Genomic DNA, 20,419 nt, shown 5'->3' on the forward strand with positions numbered 1-20,419 from the left:
TCCTCTCCTTCCTCTTTAATAAGTCACACCCTTGGTCTCTCCAACCTTTATTCAGTTCTCCATGTGGTCCACAAAGTCCCCTTTCCCAAGCATAGTTCTGATTATATCTTCCCCCTGATTTAAAAAAAAAGTCTTCAAAGTTTTTTATTGCCTACAGGAAAAAGGCCAGATTTTACTTATCTTTTTGTACTCTGGACTTAGCATAGGCCTGGAATATAATAGGCAGCTGATGAATGTTGGTTGAATGAACTGAATTGTATTATATGAATACAATACAGTATGAATCGTATTACATGACATAATGTACATGGGGATTCACACTTGGCACAAAAAATGTTTACTTCTCAATCACTTTCTCTTCACACCTGACATGAATCTGCCTTTCCTGCCCCATCTCCCACCACTGTGATTCTAGTCCTCACTGACGCATAATTGTATGCGCATGACATACATTTCTGTGCTCAGGGAGCCTTCATCATGGTGTCCTTTCTATAATGTAGTCTGTTCCCTAAATGCCTCATCCTTGCTCGCATCTAGAGAGAATAATACATATTCCTGGTGGTATTGGTTCAAATCTTCTCTACAACGAGCCATGCCTTTTATATTTAAATTGTTTTATCTGATGGGGCGATTTTGTCATCTTTCATATGAGATTTCATGTTCTTTTTAAACAGCAAAGATGCTTAAAATAAATGAAAACTTACTTCCATTTATCAATGCATGGACCCCTTCTTTCTAGTATTCAAAATCATTAATAAGTAAGTGATGATCAAACTCTTGCATTTGAAAAAATGGCTTTTATTTTTATTTTTACATTTTTTTTACTTTTGGAGAGAGGTAGAGGGAGGGAGAGTGGAAGAGAAACACCGATGTGCAAGAGGAACATGGGGACCTGGCCTGCAACTAATGACCTTTCAGTTTGCAGGACGATGTCCAACCCACTGAGCCAGGCTGAGTGGACAGTTTTTGTACATACATATCCAGTTGCTTTATTTTATTTCATCAACTCACTCCCTATGGGTAGTGTAAAATACATTTTAGAAAATATTATTATCAAAAGGATGGATGATTTATTTAGCTCATGAAAACTCAACCCAAGGCTACTGACAACTGCAATTCTCCTAGCCACTTCCACATAATTTTTAAAATGTGAATTCCAGGAATGGTGCTGTTGACATTAACATCAGGACAAGGGAGAGAAGGACTAGGTGTCTCTGGAGGAGTCGGTGGGGGAATAAACAAAGATACTCGTGCAATGTTGGAGATTTCTGACTTCAGGTTGACCTTGTCAACAGCCTGAACAGCGATGAAGAGATCCGTGCCATTTTCAAAAGTGACGCCTTCTGGTGTAAACACAAAGACTTCCTCAGAATTGGCTTCCTTTGGAATGAGATCAGTAGTGTTCACTTGAAATGACTCATTGAACTTGTCTCTGAGATCCAGAATACTTGTGCTTATTCCAATGATGTACTGGTAAGCTGGAAAAAAAAGGTACATGACTTGCAGTTCCCAAGTTTTAAAAGGCTATTAGAAACTATATCACCATCCCATAAAGTTCCAATGAATAAATGTGATTGATGCGGCATTTTTACAAGCATTAGTATCTTTTTAATTCTGTTAAATTATCTCTAACTGGGTATAGGTTTAACGGGCTGTGGAGTTAATGGAGTAGCACAGGGGTTGAGAGTTATTTTGCATAACAGTAACAGCAAGCTAGCTTCACAGCCTGCTCAGATCCAGGGAGACATGTGTGACTTTGACCCACGATGTAGCTGGGAGGCAGCTCCCCTGCCCCTCTCTCCCTACCCCCCTTACAGCCTCTGCAGGAGAGCTTGGAGATGGTCCCTCCACGTCACAGGGCCACGCCTGCCCAGACTAATTATGAAAGCCAAGAAAGGCTGAAAACGGGAGTGCTAGCAGGTGTAGCTGATTGTGGGAGGTGTCAGAAATGGGGTTATAGAGGAAGATCCATGTGGGATGAAACCCAGGTGTGGCAGCCATGTGGGGGCTTAATTACTCGGTTTGGGGAGCAGAGGGGGGGCTGTCCTGATCACATGGCGTAGGAAGCAGGAAAACAAGATGTAACAGCCATGTGGACTTAACCTCTTAAACTCTCTCTTAGCGGTTTGGAAGGATGGAGAAGGACTCCCACTGGCCCACCATGAGGTTGCAGTTTTGGATTTAAGAGGAGGAACCTAGCTGAACTACAGACTTCTGTTTTGTTTTGTTTTGTTTTTTCCTGAGATACAGTTCCCCTGACTGGCCTGGTTTGGCCAGGGGAGGCAGGACTGTATGTGTTTGTGGGTGTTTTAAAGGAACTTTGGGATTTAATGGTGACAGTCTGCCATTATTCTAAACCTGTATAACTTTTGAATAAATAGTTCCTTCCCTTTTTACCAAACTCTGGCATTGAGGGCCCCAGTTCCTAACAAGGCCGTGGGCAAAGAGAAGCCATAGTGAAAAAAGACCCCAGGGGCGGGGGAGGGGGTGTTTCTGTAACATCTCGACAGAGTGACACATGTAAAACTGGATCAGCTTTGGTCAGTATTTCTGGGCATAGTACCTGGCTAAGAGAGAAGTTTCTTTAAATATTATTTTACCATTTATAGAGGCATTTTGGTACCAGTGTTTCTCAAACTTTAATGTGCACACAAATCACCCAGAGATCTTAAAATGCAGATTCTGGTTCCATAGGTTTGGGGTTGGGCCTGAAGTTCTAAGCCTCTAACAGGTATTCATGTGTTGCCCACGCTGCAGTCGATAGACCAGACCTTGAGAGGTTTCCTTGCAAAGGCAAACTTGGCTCCATAGATATCTCTGCTGTGTTCTCACCTTTCAGGAGTCGTTACTAAAAATGGGCTTTGTTAAAGGACACGTTGGCCAGATTTCAGGGAAAAAACAAAACAAAACAAGGGTTGCCTTTTCCTGGTTGAACCCTCTTACACCTAAAGTAGGCCACTTTTTCAGATTCTAAACCTCTCATTTTAAAATCTTGTAAAAAATGATTTCTAAAATTAAGGTAATGTTGATTCATAGCATTAAATAAATTTCAGGTGTACAACATTATAATTCTCTATCTGTATAGTCTACTGCATGCTCACCGTGGAAAGCCTAGTTTCCATTTGTTCTCTTATATTTGACCCCCTTTACCCATTTTGTCCTTGTCCCACCCCCTTCATTTCAGAGGACATTCAAGATCCCCTCTGCCTTCCATATGCGTCACAAAATGCTTGCCTGCCTCACTCCCCTCCGCGCCTCTGCCTGGCTGCTGACCTCCTTCACAGGGTCCACACCACATTCACCTCACCTCTTCCTTGATCATAATCGTCCCCAGGAGCCGTCCACGTCAGATTAATAAGCTTGTCCCCTTGGAGTTTTGCCTTCAGGTCCGTGATTTGACAAGGTGGAAAGAGATCGGGTATAGGAGCCTTTGGGACGTTGGAGGCCACAAATGAACCTCCGGAGGATGTTCTGCTGAAACATACTTGCTTGCCTTGGAGTTCATCCTTATTAATTTCAGGTCTTGGTGGGTTCCATTTTACTTCACCTGCATTGAAATATTTCTCAATATATGGTAAGCTGCTCAAAATGGCTATACTTCCCTGTGTTTTGTTATTGGATTACCCTCTGCCTACTCTTCCCTTCCCCTTATTTCCTCCCACACACAAGATTCATTTTAACTGTTTGGTGTAGAAAATCCCAAACCAGTTTGCAACAGAGAGAAAAAAAGCAGAGAGAGAACCATGCTTATTTAGTGCAATAACTTTCATAATTTATTTTCATGACACTTGCCCTGGAATTGTTTCCTTTTCCATCTTTAGCCTATCCTGATTGTGCCCTTCCACAAGCTTGGTATAAACACTCCTTCTGTTTTAAACCTCCTCCAAATGCCTCAAGAAATCTCTTCCACCTCAACAATGCTGTGGGTTCTGTGACCTTTTCTATTGATTTGGTAATTAATCACCTGGACCTTTAAGAATTACCTGGGTTATTGCCAGGCGGTGAAAGACAAATACCATATGATCTCACCTTTAACAGGAATCTAACAACAAAACAAACAAGCAAGCAAAATGTAACCAAAGACACTGAAATACAGAACGGGCTGACAGGGTCCAGAGAGGAGAGGGGAGAGAATCACAGGGGAAAAGGGGAAGGACTCCCATGAACAAGTATAAAGGACACATGGACAATAACTAAGGTGGGAGGCAGAGATGGGAGGGAGGTGGGGAGCACTGGGGGAGGGCAGGGCTGGGAATACAAGAAAGAAAACTGTACTTGAACAAGAGTTAAATTAAAAAAAAGAATTACCTGGGTTATTTATTCTGTGCGTTTTTCTCTTTCTCCATGTTTGTGTTTTATCTTTTTATTAGATAGCACCTTCTCATGAAATGTTCTAAGTTAGGGGTTCTAAAATTTTATGCTTTTGAAAAACTTTTGATTTTCTCAGTGAATGTGTGGAAGCCTAGTTCTTGTTGCAAATAAGACTTTCTCATAAGCTCTACTTCTTTAGCCCATAAATTTTACCCTGTAAAAACAGATTGATCTTCATACCCATTAGTGTGGTCTTGGGCAAACATGAAGTAGGCACGTTAGCAGGCTAAGGGTTAGTATTAGATTTACCAATAGAGACCATCTGTTAGGCTCATCACTTCCCAATGCCCAGGCAGGTGCTATCATTATTAGCTATGTGGACCAATAACTTCTCTAGCCTCAGTTTCTCCATCTGTAAAATGGGATAATTAGAAGAATGACGTGTAATAATGCAATTAAAACACTGAGCATAGGCCAGAGACAGCCAACTTCTTCCCCCAATTCAAAAAGAAGGACAAATGGGAACAAAATAAGCTACAATGGTTCATGGAGTTTTTCAAGCAATGGTGTCTTTTAAAGCCTTTTTTCCTATGCTCCCCGTTGATGAGAGGCACTATATGTCCCAGAATTCTCCCTTTATTAAGCATACACCCAAGTCAAGGGAACAGTGGGAAGCTTCTTGAAGGAGTTATTCTTACTACACCCCAGGGCTAGGAAAAGATCTGCACTCGGGCTGGTTTCCACCACAAGTCCTGGAATCCATCAGGACTCAGTCTTGGTTACACTCCCGGCTCTAGTCTAAGGCAAGTGTTCATAATCGAGTGGTGTGGGACTCCCTGTTTCTTAGAGCATAATTTGCCCACTAGCTTACATGCAGGCTCAGTGTGCTGGCTGGTATTAGATTCATCCACTGTTCTCCCTGGTCGCAGCAGGAGAAGAGAAGGAGAGAGGAGGAAGGTGGGCTTATGACAATACTGATTTGGCTAACAAACCCTAAATTGCTATTTTTTGATTCTATGGAAATGCCCATGTCAGTGGAAAGAACTTCATTACAAAAAGTTTTAAAATTTATTGAAAGTAGTAACAAACATTTGTTGAACACTTACTGTTTACCAGCAATAGTTTATTAGGTATAGTTCTTTATTTGTTCCCCATAACTGTTCTGTGAGGTAGGAACCATTATTATCCGTAATTGACAACTCAGAAAAATGAGGATCAAGGAGATTATCTAAAATTAATTTAACTGATAGAAGGCTAGAATTTGAGCCAAAACCATCAAAACATACATTCAATTTAGTGTCTTAAATTGAGGGCTGTTTTGCCCCCAGGGGACAGTGGAAGACGTCTGAAGGCATTTCTGATTGTTATGATGGTGAGGGCTGTTTGTTTTCTAGTGAATAGAGGCCAGAAATGCTGCTAAACACCCTACAAAGCACAAGACAACCCCCACAACAAATAATTTGGGGGTCCAAAAGATCCATAATGCCCAAGCTGAGAAACCCCCCTGCACCGTTCTCTCCAGGGGGGCTACATGGTTTTCTTTTGATTTGAAGCCTTTTATTCAAGTCGGATGTGTGTTATTATAGTTACTTACCATCCTCAATGTAACCAGGGATGTACATGGCTCCGTTCCTCTGGGGTGTAACTCTCCGCCTGGCTGCATTCACTCCTCCCAGAGCCCGCACTTTTACACTGTATCTGCCGTTTGCATCATAAGCTGTAAAATACCTTGAATAGACTCCGTCATCCTTAGTAGCATCAGCACCTTGAGAGGGGAATGAAGGAATTAATGAATATCCTAAAGGTAACAAGGCATTTATTTGTGTATTTTCAAATCACACGTGGGTTAAAATTTTTCGAAGCAAAGAATCCAGCATGGTCTCCAAGAGTTTAGGATTTGACTATGTAAAGCAGGAGGGCTGCTTCTTTTACAAGTGTGTGTGTGTGTGTGTGTGTGTGTGTGTGTGTGTGTAATTTAATATGTGTACACCTTATCCTCCTGAACTGTTGTCTGTCTTTTTGAAATCAGAGCTCATGTTATGTGTCTCTGGCACACCCCACACAGCACGGTTTAACTACTTACTAAGTGTTTGTTACACAGAATTGAACTGCTGTATGCTACTGAGGAGCAAAGAAATGTTGTATGATTATTTTTAAAAATTCATGACTTCTCCCCAGGGTAGATTTAGAAAGGAAATACATTTACAAAATTTGTCCTAATAAGATTACTTGCATCACAGTAAGCAGTCAAGTTCCTTCTAAAAAAGAAATGTAGAATTCTCTTTCTCCCTGTTATATTTCCTAAATTCAGAAATAATGGGCAAGATTCTCACTTTGGGAACAAGATGATAGAGAGTCTGCATAGATATAGGAGTCACACACACATCACTGTACTTGAATCTGTTTCTGATGCTTTAGTGGAGGGCTAATAATGTCTCAAAAGTATGTGGGGAAGATAAAAATGAATATATATATATATATATATATATATATATATATCCCTAATGCAAGAAAGGTATTAATTTTTTGGAGAGTATGGAATACTTTCTGATGACTCCCTAAAATTTCTGAGCTATTGTGCTTGAGCTACCAATGTATTTGGGCTTTGCAGAGGCTAAAGGTAGGGCCTTTTTTATGTTTTCCAACATTTTGAAATATAAGAATGAGGGGTGTGTGGAGCAGAAAGTTCTCCCAACCAGACCCCCAGTGCTGGACTCTCTGCTTCTAAGTGTCTTCACCAGGTCATGCCCTCTGGCTCTGCCCCATTTGCTTCATGGAAAAGAAAGACATGCTTCTCAATTTCGTGGGCGGTTACCTGCTCCATTGTCCAATAATTCCAAGGTAACTGTTTTTCCACCCGCTGATTCTATCAGGGCTGTAACACTGGCCCCGAGAATTGGGAAGGCTCCTTGGTGAATCTTTGCATAAACTACCATAGGGCTAGGGAATGTGCCTGTGTCCTTGTTCATTTTGGAGGTCACTGTAACTGGAGGCAAGGCAGCATTTGATGCACGGGAGGTGACGGTCAAAGTCAGGGTCTGTGAGCTTGCTTGTAGACTATAATTCCAAACGCCAAACTGACCAAAACAAATGGAGATACATCCAGTTAGTGTCCACATGGCACATAACTGACTTCACTGCCACCTATAGGAGGAGCCTATCTGATGCAAGCATGTGAGAAGCATATCTCAGATGGTCTTTGATACTCTCAGTCAAGTGAAACGTTGGTATGTTTGAACCAACTGCATGGCTCTTATCGTCAAGAAAACCCTAGTTGGGGGAATGAACTGAAAACTGCTCTTATCATTGCCTTGGTTTCTCAAGAACAGGGTCAAATGAATGGGTCCCTGAGGTATAGGAAACAGTTTTCACTATCCTGAAACTTTAGGGACCATGTTGCATCTTGACTACTATGTAATTTGAAGGTTCTTCTTTTAGTACCTGGAGAAAATAACACCAATTTCCTTTCTCTTGATTTGCTGTAATACTGAGTGATTTCCTCTTGATGGCGATATTTTCTTGTTTTCTATTTCATTCAATACTGACTTTCCTTTTAGCAACTGCCCACATTTAAAAAACTATGATTATTCTATAAAAACTTTATCTTGTCAGCCCTGGCTGGCGTGGCTCAGTTGATTGAGTGATGGCCTGTGAACCAAAGGGTCGCTACTTTGATTCTCAGTCAGGATACACGCCTGGGTTGCTGGCCAGGTCCCTAGTAGGGGTTGCTCAAGAGGCAATCATACATTGATGTTTCTCGCCCTCTCTTTCTCCCTCCCTTCCCTTCTCCAAAAATAAATAAAATTCTTAAGAAATACTTTTTCTTGTCAAGTTGTGAGAAGAAGAAAAGCTGACTCCATACCTTGGCAGTGCCTGGGATCTGGAGGTAGGCCACTTTGGTGTTTGTGTCCACTAAAAAGCCTTCTTGTCTCTTTCCGCTGGGATCCCAGAGAAGGATTTGGGGAGGCTGTGCCGTCCAGGTGATGAGAAACAAAGTGTCGTTTCCCACACTGCTATCCACAGTCACTGTGCCATTCATCCACTGACTGTTCTGGAGAGTTAATCCCCTACTCTCAAGCTGTTAAGAAACAACAATTCCTTACTTTTTGGAGAATATAGCTCCCATCACAGGGTCTCTTTCATTCTGTTCCCCAACTTTCAGTTGCCCCATGAAAAAGCCCTCAGTGCCTAAGTCCTTGGTTTGGTATTTAGTGTCTATTATGACCTAATTCTAAATGACATTTCCAGCTTTAGCTTCCGCAATGTCGATTCCTAGACCTGAAGCAGACCACTTCCCCAAACGACTCCCATGACTTTCCCAGGCTCTCACTTTTCTTGGAAGTCTGTATGCTCATCTCCATCTGTGCATGCTGCACCTGTTCTTCCAAAATCATTACAAAACTCACCGTATCAATGAAGCTTTCTCTGATGTCCACCTCAGCAGCCTAGAACAACCTCTTCCTCCTGTGAGCTCCCATAGAACCTTGTCTCTGTCCATCCTTTGACACGCATTGTATTTTATTTTATACCTACTTGTTGGGAACCACTCTGCCTGGTTTCAGGGATTGTAACAGCACCCCCTACCCCCACCCCATGGCTAGGACTGAGTGAGCGACCTCCAGAATGTGAGCCACTAAGGAGACAAACCTTGTTTCTGGTAAGAAATGCTGCCGCTGCTTACCCCCCTGCCCCCAGTGCATGGTTAGATAGTCAGAGAAGGGTAGGACTCCTCAGAGGAGGGGCAGCCTAAGCCTGACACTATCACTGGGGAGGCCATCATGGAAGGACTGGGCAGGGGGCTGTAACAAAGAGGGAGTGATGGATCGTCATACCCCGGCTACTCTGACATAGCCCTAGTCCCCATTTCCATCTGGGGGAAGCACTTCCTGGCTCTAATCCATTTAAGCCTAAAAACCTATCATAGGGAAGACGGTGCAGCCCTGTGCTAGAAGGGGCGGGTTTTCCAAGGTGATCAGGCTTAAGAAAGAATATGTAAAATCCTGTGAAACCTGCTGTGTTTAGAATGCTCTCATTCAAATGATAAGGGTCTAGGCAAGAAGTTTGTTCCTCAAAGTTTTATGACTCTTTAGTTATCTGACCCTGACTGAGAATAAGCCCTCATGGTTCTTTGAATGCTATCTATTGTTTGATCCTTACCTGTATTCTTGTGCAAATGAACCCAATAAAAGCCCCTTGAGGAAGGGGCTCTTGGCCCTTCTCCTTTGAGGGATCGGCCACCTCTCCTCCCCAAGCAGATCATATCTTGGTAGTTTCACTTTCATCTGTGGCAAAAGGGGGACTTTGAGGGTAAAGTTGCCCCCACACCTACTGGTGTACAGAACTCACTCTATTTACTAGACTGTAAACCTTTAAGAGTCTAGTAAAGTGACTGAGACTTACTTTCATCTCTGTATGGATTGCTCACATTGCAAAAACTAATTGTTCGATTGAGTGCTTTGGCAGTCCCTGAGAAGATAATAATAGAACAAGTAGAAGGCCAAGGCTGACTTGTTGTTTGGAACAGAAAGAGCTAAGAAGCAGGAATTGAGGTGGGGAAGGGCTAGTGAGACTTTTGTAGAAAGTGTGACTTGGAGGATTATGGCCAAGATAATTATTTATTGTCCTTAAAACAAAATCAATTAGAAGATAAAATGGCTTGTCGTGGAGCCAGACTTTCTAGTTGCATGGGAAGATTATGATCTTGGATATGAAGAAAATGAAAGGCTCGTAGGTCTGGTTCTTATGGCCGGTGGGTAGATGAATCACACTCTTTGTCTGTCTTCCTGTTAGGTTTCTTAAATAAAAAATGAATGGGCAGAAATTCCCTGATCGAGAACTTGTCCTTTTATCAGTGTAATTACTTTTTGAATGCACATTCCTCCCATTTCCAAAACAGGCTCTTGATATTAACTTTCTAAATTTGAACTAGGATAACCCAAATGAGTATAATTGCTTTCTTCTTTGACTGGATAAATGCTATGTCAGTAGACCAAAAAGCCTGTTGTTTTGAAATCAGTATTTGGCTTTGAGGTACTCCTTTACTCTCATCTAAACTTTCAAAATAAAAGTTACAATCCACACAGGTATGAGTACTGATTGTTTACTTTCTCTGGATTAAAAATCATGTAAGTTTTCCGACTGTTGGAGAAGAGCATTTAAAAATGCCCTATTTTTTAAGTTCTGTGACTTCTGAAAGAAGATTTGGTTTTCTTGACATTTCAGAATCAGAAGGGTCTGTGGAAGTTTTCTGGTTCATATCTGACTGAGAAACTGAGGCCCAAGGGGTGAAGGTCTTTGCCCATGGTCACGGAGCTAACAACGGACCCGGGACAAGGCTCCCGCTGTCTGGACCGAGAGCCTGGGCTTTTCACAGTCCAGAGCACTTTTCATCCATTACATGAAAACCTTGGCCAGTGTCAGAGATTTGAGGTAATGGAAACATAGAGTGAGTAATCCCTGAACACTTGTCCCAGAAAATTTGTATTGAGATGATCTACTCTGAAGAAAATTCTGAGCCAATTATACCTCTATGGGTGCTTGTTAACAGATGTTAAGAAAGAGTTCTTGGGCCCATTATATTTTATGTTGCTGCTTTTCAGGAGGAAGTCACGTGGGCCCATTATATTTTATGTTGCTGCTTTTCAGGAGGAAGTCACTTAGTACTTTTTCTGAACAAGTAAACAGGGTTGACTTTTTAAATGAGTAGTGTTGTATTTTAGGAATAATGTTTAATATCAGCCTGAAACTTCTATTTAATTTTTATTCACTACTAGAAGAATGTAGAACTTAAAACTTTAAATCATTAGACTCTCTATTTTTGCAAGAGTTATTTTAAAACATGAAAAATTGAGGAGGAAGAAGTCTGACCTGGATGGAATGCTGGGAGATGTCTCCATTTCCTGACGAAAGGGCCCCAAAAGCGTCAATGAGGCCATTGTTCTGAGCCTGATCCGAAGCATATGTCTTTAAACCTCCTAAGAAGCAAATTACATTATCAGAAGATATTTTGTAGAAAGCAAGTGTTTACAACATTTTCCGCCATTCTTAAAGTAGCAGAATACACAGGATAAATGTTCTACTGTGCTATTAAAGTCTTAATGGATCAACATCAAATTGGTTCTGAGATAACCTTGGAAGTAGATACCACTTTTTTAACCTTACCCAATAATAGCTTCAGCAGCATCTCAGTTGGTATGGCTATTTCACGTATCTGCAAAGCAGTTGTGAATCTCTGAAAGGCCTGAACTAGTATCATAAAATTCATGTTTTAAAAGCTATATACTTTCATATGAGAGAATCCATGAAACCCCATTCTAAGGCTCTTGATGTATTCTTATTTTAGATCTAATCCTAACAAGGCTGACTTTTAAGTTTTCTCCTGAATCAGAGGAGCTAGGCATGTGACAAAAGCCAGAAATGACAGCTGACAAGGAGCAGTCATAGAAGAGTACAATATGTAATAAAAAGCGAGACATGCCAAGCTGAGCAGTCTTGGCTTATTAGGAACAAGTGTAACTAAGCGAGTTGGTGTGAAAGCACTTTTAAACTGTTGACACCACCCGGAGCCTAGGGGAGTGTTCTGATCGCGTCATTGGGGCGCTTCCTGGATCCCCTTCTCCAGGCAAGCGCATCTCTTCTCAGCTGCTCTGTTAGCTGCTCACAGCATATCGGCATATCGCCACCTCCTTTTCCAGAGATTTGCCTTGCCAAAAGGGGTCACCCAAGCTAGAGGAATAACAGGCTCCGTCCCTTCTGCCCTGCCCTGACAGTCCTCAGCCACTGACTCACAGACACAGGGGCACAAAAGGCCAGCCCTCTTGCTTTAACATCGGACCATGTTTGTGATGCAGTTCCAGACCCAGAGTCCCCTGGGGAGTCCGGCTTCAGCTAGGCTCTAAGTTCGGTCCGATCCACACCCAGCTCCTTTCCCTGCCTTATCCTACTTCTCTCCCTCCCTTCTGAGGTCTCTCCCTCTACAAGTCACATGTATCCAAATCCCTGTTTCAATCTCTGCTTCTAGGAAGCACAGCCTAAAATAGCTAGTATTAGGAGCCAACAGCCCCGTCGTTTTAGCTGCCTCAGAAAGCAACTCAGCATAGTAATTGATATCCATAACACTGGCCCTAAGTAAACAAAATAAATAAAAACAAATTGTGTCCATTTATTCTGCAGAAGAAGCCAGGGACAGACACATGGAGTCTATTTTAACCATCTGTTCTGTATGGGAGTTAAAAGCACAATCTATTAACGTTCTACAGAGAAAGTGCATTGTGTTCCACATTTTCAGAGTGACCTTCCACGTGGCATAGCAGGCCCTTTGCTCTCCCCTGATACTCCTTGTTAGAAGTCCCAACTCCGATGTGATCTTTTGGACCTTGCCCCTTCCCTTCTCTGTGCCTTGTACTCTCTATTGCCAACAGAGCTCTTTCATCGTGCTGTTATGTAGTGAGTGGCTTGTCATCTGTCTTTCCTGGTCAGCTGCCAGCTGGAAGTGAGTTCTTCCTGGCTAACCTATTAGATTCCTTTCAGTCCTTATTAAGTTCCTGGAAGAGCATCCCGAGTCCTCACCGGGGCGCCATGCTGGACCCATTCTCCCCAGACTGCTCTAATCCTAGAACCAAGGCCTTAAAATAAATGATGGAGTAGGTTCTAATGGATATTTGGGGTTAAGGCAGTGGTTGGCCAGTAAGATTACCCCTGTCTCTCCCTACCCACCCCTTGCCCTATCCCCCAGTTCACTGGCGCTCACAGTCCAGTGAAAAGACAGCACAGTGGGACTCAGCAGGTTGTCTCTCACCTGTCATTTTTGACAGCTCCTCCAGTTCTTTCGCTGCATCAGGCCCCAGAGCGACTGTGTGGATAATGGCTCCGCTCTGCTTCACCTCACTGAAGCATGTGTTTATGGCAGTGTCCTCTCCGTCAGTCAGGAGCACAATTTCAGACCCATCGGTTGGGTATTTCTTCCTAATGAGCTAAGGATATGATTCAAAGCATGAGCTATCAGACTCAGGGCAGCCCAAGTGTTTATGAAAACTGCATTTATAGAGAACAAGAAGCATTCCAGAGAAAATAAACAAACGTGTCTGGGAACGGTCAAATATCTCTCTGTTTTGAAATGATACAGTTTTAAATGAGAAACATTCATGAACTTGATGTGGTCTTTTCTCTTGGCTAACCCCCTCCAGAGAGGTCTTTACGAAGGGGGGTGCAGGAAAGAAGTTTTCCTTCACAGGTGTGCAGGGGCCCAGAAACCTTCAGAAACCATCTCATTGAGTGGGGATAATATTTGGGGAATATCAGACCTATGGCAGATTTTAGCTTGTATGGTATTCACCAGTCTCACCATACCAACTGTTCATGTCTGGCATTGGTCCTGATTGGTCAATACCAAGCTCACATGAATTGTTAAAAATTTTAGCATCCCCTATGATTAAAGCAAATAATTTTATTCCTATTAATCCCAGTCCTAATATGTCCTTTGATACCTATGTTTTAACTATTCTTGCTAAATACACAGTACATGTTTCATATGATTTAGAGAGGACAATGTTGAATAAGATTATAATAAAAGGAAACTTAGATAAATGAATAGTGTTATCCATTTAAAAAGAGGAAGGCAAGAGCCCCCTCTTACCCTAAACAGAGTGGAAGGAAGACCCAGAAGCAGAGACAATGAGAAATCATGCCCAAGTAACCTCCCCTCTCTGAACTGGACTCTCAGAAAAGGAAGGCATCTTAAGCAGGTTGAAAGGAAAGCTGAGAGCAGAGAAGACATTGGCTTCACTCTGTTTGAGCTCTGAAAGGGCGCAGCCACACAAGGGAGAAGGGCAGAACTGTAACTGTTGCATTGTGAATGATCCCAGAGCCTAGGAGCCTATCAGCCATGGCCATGGCCTTGGTGTGACCAAGCTGCAGGGTCTTAGAGGCAAGAGAAAGGGCTTAATCTGGATTCCCCATCACAGCCATGTGTCATGGAAACCATGCAGACATTCCCACACACACCACTGGGGAGACAGAAGACAGCTGAGTTGAGAGTTGGCAGGCAGGAGAACGGGTCATCTTGCTATAGAAGCTGAGGGGTATGCAGCCTTCCTCGAGGGCTAGATATAGGATGTAGGTGTGTTCAGGGCTTTGCTCCAACAGTGATGGCCAGGATGGGGCCGATTTAGCTGGGAAGAACCACTGTATCTTGATTAAGCCAAGAGAACAAGCAAAGTACAGTGGCCATACATTAGCAGACACTACCAGGAGCCCAGGACAGAACTGACCAGGGTTCTCTAGTGAGGACCAGTGGGAATCCTTAGGGGAGTGCTCTCTAAAGATTCCCACTACATCCAAGAGCCTCAGCATCCAAGGCTCTTTGCTTCAGTATCCTGAAGTCACCCACAACCTTCCTCCACCCCACATGAAGAGCATTTAAATTCCAGTTGTATTCCTCACCCTCTCACTAATCTGAGTGGAAAACACAGAACCAGACCTTCTCTCACCACTAGGCCATCTGGAATTAGTCATCTGCCTTAGGGTTTTGCACAGCAGGAGTTTAGGGTATGTCGGGGATTTCACTGTCAGCTTCCCTCCCTCATTTTCTTCTTTAATCAAAGCTTGAGCAAGTGGTCGAGGAAGGGAACCTAGATGCCCACAGGCACTTGGCAAATGGGCTTTCCAGCTGACTGTGTCCACAACAGAAACCACTTTCAGGGACCCATCCTTCAAGGTAGAATGAAAGGGGCAGAGAGACAGACTGAATTCGAGGTAATGTTTGAGTCCACTGGCCACAAGGAGCTCAGTGTTTCTGCTGCTGCTGCTGGGGAATCTGGAACCGCCCCATCGATGCGCTGTGCCCACAGCAGGCACAGGGCAGGCCTGACCAAGGCATGGCGAGATCCTGAGACCTTAGACCTGCCAGCCTCTTTCAGCCTCGTAGTCTTTGTTTCATGGGCCAAATAGCTTCTGAATAAATATAGAATGTTGTATTCTGTATTTGGAGCAATTAAGCATCAGGTGCAATCAGATAATACTATTTTATTTGTGGTGGTGGGAAAATGGAGACAACTGTATTTAAACCACAATTAAAATGATAAAAAATAAAATAAAAATAAAAAATTTAATTTTATTTACTGAAAACCTCCTGTATAAATGATATTGTGCCAGAAGCCTGGGAGGTAAAAAGACAAGACTTACCTCTAAAGAAGTTTTGCAAAAAAAAAAAAAAAGAAGTTTTGCTTGAGTGTACACATTATATATGTACACATAAAATGTATATGTTTTAAATGAAAAGGTCATAGGATTCAGAAGGAGAGAGTCTAAGTTAAAAAGATCAGGAAGATGTCAGGAAATAGGGCTCAATGGGTCTTTGGGGAATGAGGGCAATTCAAGGTGCGCAGGAAGGAGGAGGAAGCACTCTTGGCGGGGAGCTAGCCTGGCAAAGACGGGGAAGCTCTGAAGGACAGGTGATCTAACAACTTGCTTACATGTAGGACACCCGAAAGAGAGCCCCTGGTACTTAAGCTGGGAAAGGTAGGTAAGGGCTATATTGTGAAAGGCCCAAATACTAGATAGAGAAATTTCTACTTAATTTTATTGAAAATGGCAAGACATTGATATCTAAGTATATGGATGACGTGATTGTATGGTCAGATGGGATCTTTGGATATACTCCCACTATAACTATAGTCACAGTTCCTATGGCTTCCTGATTCAATAAATAAACCATTTGCTTGCCCCAAAAGAGGTCCTTCTATACCCAGAAATTTGGAGTGTTAAGCTTCAAATTTAACCATAACTCAGAGCTCATTTTTTTATAGAAGATACTCTTTTATATTCTTGTGTACTTTCCTTCATAGCCCTCATTATAGTTTATGAATATATACTTATTTGTATGACTGTGTGATTAATGTATAGTATCTCCCCAATATTTAAAAAAAATATAAACTCTGGGACAGGAGGTGTGGCTCTCATGGTATTCTTTTTTTTTTTTTTAAATCCTCACCAGAGAACATTTTTCATCACTTTTAGAGAAAGGAGAAGGAGGAGAGAGAAAGATAGAGACACAGACAGACAGACAGACAGACACACACACACAGATAGATACTGATGTGAGAAAGAAACACTGACCAGCTGAAGAAACACTGACTGGCTTGCCTTTGTGTATGTGCCCCAACCAGGGCGCATGCCCTGACCAGGGGTTGAACCTGCAGTGGGTATGTGCCCTGACTGTGAATCGAATCCGCTCCCTTCTGGCCTACAGGATGACCCTCCAAACAACTGAGCCACTCCAGCCAGAGCCCTCATGGCATTCTTAATGCCCAACACAGTGCCTTACAGGTCAAAGGCACACATGAGCACAAAGGCACTGATGAAGAAAAGCACAAGAGCAAAAAGGAATTAATAAGCAGTAGCTTTGGGGGCCTCTGTCTTTGTGTCATTTGAACTATTGCTCTGCCCCTGGGTGTCTAATCCAACTCGACAAAAGGCATGTACGAAAACACTGCAAAGGGGGAGTCTCTTAAACACAAATTGTAAACCCTGCAAACAGCAGTCAGGGAACTTGTCTCACAGCAAATGCGGATCGAAGTCCAGTGCAGATGGACGTGCCTCCTCTGGCCTCTGTGGGGAGTTTTCCGATGAGCGCATCCCTTTCCGCGCCACCGCTGATCTGGATGAGTTCACTTTGTACATAGGCGTTCTTGTCAAACATCACCATCCCAACCCAGGACCCTTGCTCCACCGTCTGCAGCAGGAAAAGTTTGCCAGCTTGATTCATTCGTTTCAGGCGGTCACTGAGCTGGACAGAGAAGTGGAGGAAAAGCTGTCAGGTTATGTTGAGATGGTCAGACTAACCACAGAACAGGCTAGAGGGGGTTTGAAAGTGGTTGTCTCAACATAGAGTAAATGGCAACAAGCTTACTCAAGGTACACCCTTCTATGGGAGAAGTATTCTCCTCTCTATTTAGTAGTATTTTGGAGTAGAATTTTAGGGTCTTTGTGAAAAAAGCCCTAAGAGATAAAGCCAGATCAGCCTTTAGTTCAATATTAGTTCAATGCTTTAGTAATAGTTCTGTGAACTTACATATCATCAGTGAAACACAAATGTTAAGGCTGTGTAACTCACTGGATCTTTGCTCATAAATTGAAAGCTAATTTTATCTGACAAATGAGATGATGTTGAATGTTCGTTGAATACAGTGGTGGTTAGTGTTGTATGATCTGACCCTCTGGGTTATGTTTATTCCCAGGAGTTCCAGACGGTGGGCGGGACCACATTGTATGCGAATGGGAGATCTGCAGCCAGAGGATCAAGCCTGGCTGCACATACCGCCATGCTTCCAGACTTATCGAGGACCAAACACACAATCCTTTGTCTGATCTGCAGCAGGGAGAAGGTGGGTTTCGGTGGCTGTGTCGTCATAGGACTGGTTTTCTTAAAGTCCTCCGAGTCTTGAATCACTTCCCAGGTGCTTCTGAGATTGCACTTTTGGTTTTGCTCGTTTGGGGCTTCTTTATTGTGGTTTTTTTCTGTACAGAATTCGACCACCTGAAATTGTCAATAAAATGATATAGATAATGGTAAACTACTGGTTAAAAATCTTTAATAATTGGGCCTGGCTGGTGTAGTTCAGTGGTTTGAGTGCAGGCCTGTGAACCAGAGGGTTGCCATTGGATTCCCAGTCAGAGCACAGGCCTGGGTTTCCGGCCAGGTCCCCAGTAGGGGGCGTGGGAGAGGCAACCGCACATTGATGTTTCTCTCCCTCTCTTTCTCCTTCCCTCCCCTTCTCTCTAAAAATAAATACAATCTTTTAAAAAATCTTTAATAATTGCTTTTAAATATGCTAATCCCTGGCCCTCTTCCCTAGTCAGTTTTGCTAATCCATAATTTTAGCTCAATTCCACACTGAATGCAGAGCACTGCTGGGAAAAATCACAGTCATAATTCAGATTTTCTATGTCAAAACATGTTTTCAACCTTGTTGAAACCTTAGGGTGCCACAGCAACCATTCACCTGCTTTTGGCTTCCTTCCTACTTCTCAAATTTGCCATTCTGAGCCATCGCCACTATCTTCCAGACCCCTGCACCTCCACATTTCTCTCCTGGTACACTCTCTCTAGCCTTTCACCTCCCACTCACACACAGCCTTACTCTCCAGTCACTTACCAACACGTCGTACTCCAACTTTCTCCACAGTCTAGTTGGGTGTCCCACAGGCTCCTCAAACTTCACATGTTTATAATGGAACTTGTCACCTTTCCACTAACTCTGCTCCTCCTCATGTATTTTCCAGCTTGATGTCACCACTATCTACCCCGTGATCTAGCTTAGGAAGCTGGGAGCTTCCCTACCTTCTTCCTGTTGCAAAATAACCCAAATCAGTACATTTCACTGTCTTTCCACTTCATCATCTTTTCTCCTTCTCCAATGGACTCTCCATCATCCAAGCCCTCAAGGCCCCTCCTCAGACTAATGCAGTCTCCTTTCCAACTTTCCTGGCTTGCTCCCCTCTGATTGGTCCACACCACCACTGCCAGAGGCATCTTCCTTCTTACTCTTGTATTTAAGACCCTTTGGTGGCCAATCTTGATTGGTCTCACAATACAATCTGTACTCCTTCACTCCGCAAACAGCAATCTCTCTAATGTGCATTTTTGCTTCCCTCCTCATCCTCACTCTGGCTGTGCATTCCAAGTCTTTGATTTCCCCAACGGTAGCCCTGCCAGCCTGTTTGATACCTCTGAAATGTGACTTTGCTCATGGTTTCCATTTCGTCAAGGAGTTCCTCTTCCCCCATCTTCTGTATTGTGAACTTTACCTTCGTGTTTCGGCCCAAAGTTCATTTTCAGAATATTATCATCTTCTACCTTTCCCACAAAGAATGTCCGCTCAGCCCTGCGGCCTCACAGTGCCCTCTGGCTGCTTCAGTCAGGCCCCTTTAACACGGTAGTGCACTTATCGGGGTGTAAGTCCATCGAGGGCAAAGATCTGTCGTTAAATTTTGCCTCCTCTAAACCAAGTCTGGTGTCTGACACATAATACAAACTCAATATAAGTTTGTTCTTTTTTGAGTAACCTTAACCACTCTGCACATCAGTTTTTAATTTACAAAAATGGCAATAGTTAGTATGCAAGAATTACATAAAAACATAGGCAATAGGGCCAATATATCACAGCCAGTGAATGATAGTTTCTTCCCCTTCCTGAAGCATTTGTATTCCTAGCATTTGAAGGATTAAAAAAGGAGGCATCATATACAAAGTGAGTGTAACTGGGGGCCTCCTCTCAATGATTTTACAGCACTATCATTTAATTAAAAATCTTAAACACCTAGGGTTCTGTACTTTAGAAAATAATCATTAGCTATAAAACACTTTTCTTTTTGCATTTTTCCGATCATTTTGGTAGTGTTTCCATATTATCATCATGTCCATTTTTTAGCAAAGGAATCTGAAAAACTTCTGTGTAAAATCCCAGGGAGAGTTTTCCAAACTTCACTGTGCATCAAATATAACTGTGTGGTTAATTTAGAACATATTCTCTGGAGGCCGCTTGGAAATTTCTGAGTTGGTCTGGGAACGAAGTGCAAAGCCAGGATGAAAGGTGGACCTGGGAACCATGTGCATCACATTTTAGAGCCTGTGTCACATCGTTATCAACAGACCTTTGTCAATTACTTCGCCCTCTGCTCTGAAAGGAAGACATTATTCTATGTAAGAGACTGAAAGATAAGAAGCATTCTCACTTAAGTCAGTTAACTTATGCATTTAATCTTAGTTTGTGCAAATTCACTGATGTATATATTTAGCATTAATAATGACAATTTATCAAGTTTATCTTACGGCCGGTTGGTCATTAAAAAACATTAAGAAATACTTTAAAACTATTCAAAGCTATGAAAACTATGTACAAACTTTTTATGGGCACCCACGCTCTTAAAAAGATAGAAAATTTCCCTTAACAAACAAAAGTTAATACACAGGCTGAAAAGAGGTCTCTGAAAATTAGAGGAAAGGCTCCTTGATCCTCGATCATGTGCTTGTTAACTAATTAAAAGGAGCACCTGATTCCCATGTGTAAATTTTGTGTTTAACCAAGAGATTTTCACTTGTCTGCCCTTA

The 20,419-nt window shown here is 42.6% G+C and overlaps 1 protein-coding gene across 1 annotated transcript in view; it reads right to left on the reverse strand.

Moving 5' to 3' along the window:
* Positions 1-879: 879 nt before the first annotated feature.
* Positions 880-20,419, reverse strand: part of CLCA1 (chloride channel accessory 1) — a 33,818-nt gene continuing 14,278 nt past the window's right edge. The window contains exons 6-14 of the mRNA XM_037060928.1: positions 17,627-17,845; positions 16,868-17,095; positions 13,109-13,283; positions 11,179-11,285; positions 8,174-8,389; positions 7,127-7,388; positions 5,906-6,076; positions 3,308-3,547; positions 880-1,478 (exon numbers count right to left, since the gene is read on the reverse strand). Of these exons, the coding sequence (XP_036916823.1) occupies positions 1,090-1,478; positions 3,308-3,547; positions 5,906-6,076; positions 7,127-7,388; positions 8,174-8,389; positions 11,179-11,285; positions 13,109-13,283; positions 16,868-17,095; positions 17,627-17,845 (2,007 nt within the window). The 3' untranslated portion in view covers positions 880-1,089. The remainder of the gene's footprint in view (positions 1,479-3,307; positions 3,548-5,905; positions 6,077-7,126; positions 7,389-8,173; positions 8,390-11,178; positions 11,286-13,108; positions 13,284-16,867; positions 17,096-17,626; positions 17,846-20,419) is intronic.

The sequence above is a fragment of the Sturnira hondurensis genome, unplaced genomic scaffold (genome assembly GCF_014824575.4).
Source record: "Sturnira hondurensis isolate 20B ecotype Veracruz unplaced genomic scaffold, ASM1482457v3 Scaffold0013063, whole genome shotgun sequence".
Taxonomy (NCBI): domain Eukaryota; kingdom Metazoa; phylum Chordata; class Mammalia; order Chiroptera; family Phyllostomidae; genus Sturnira; species Sturnira hondurensis.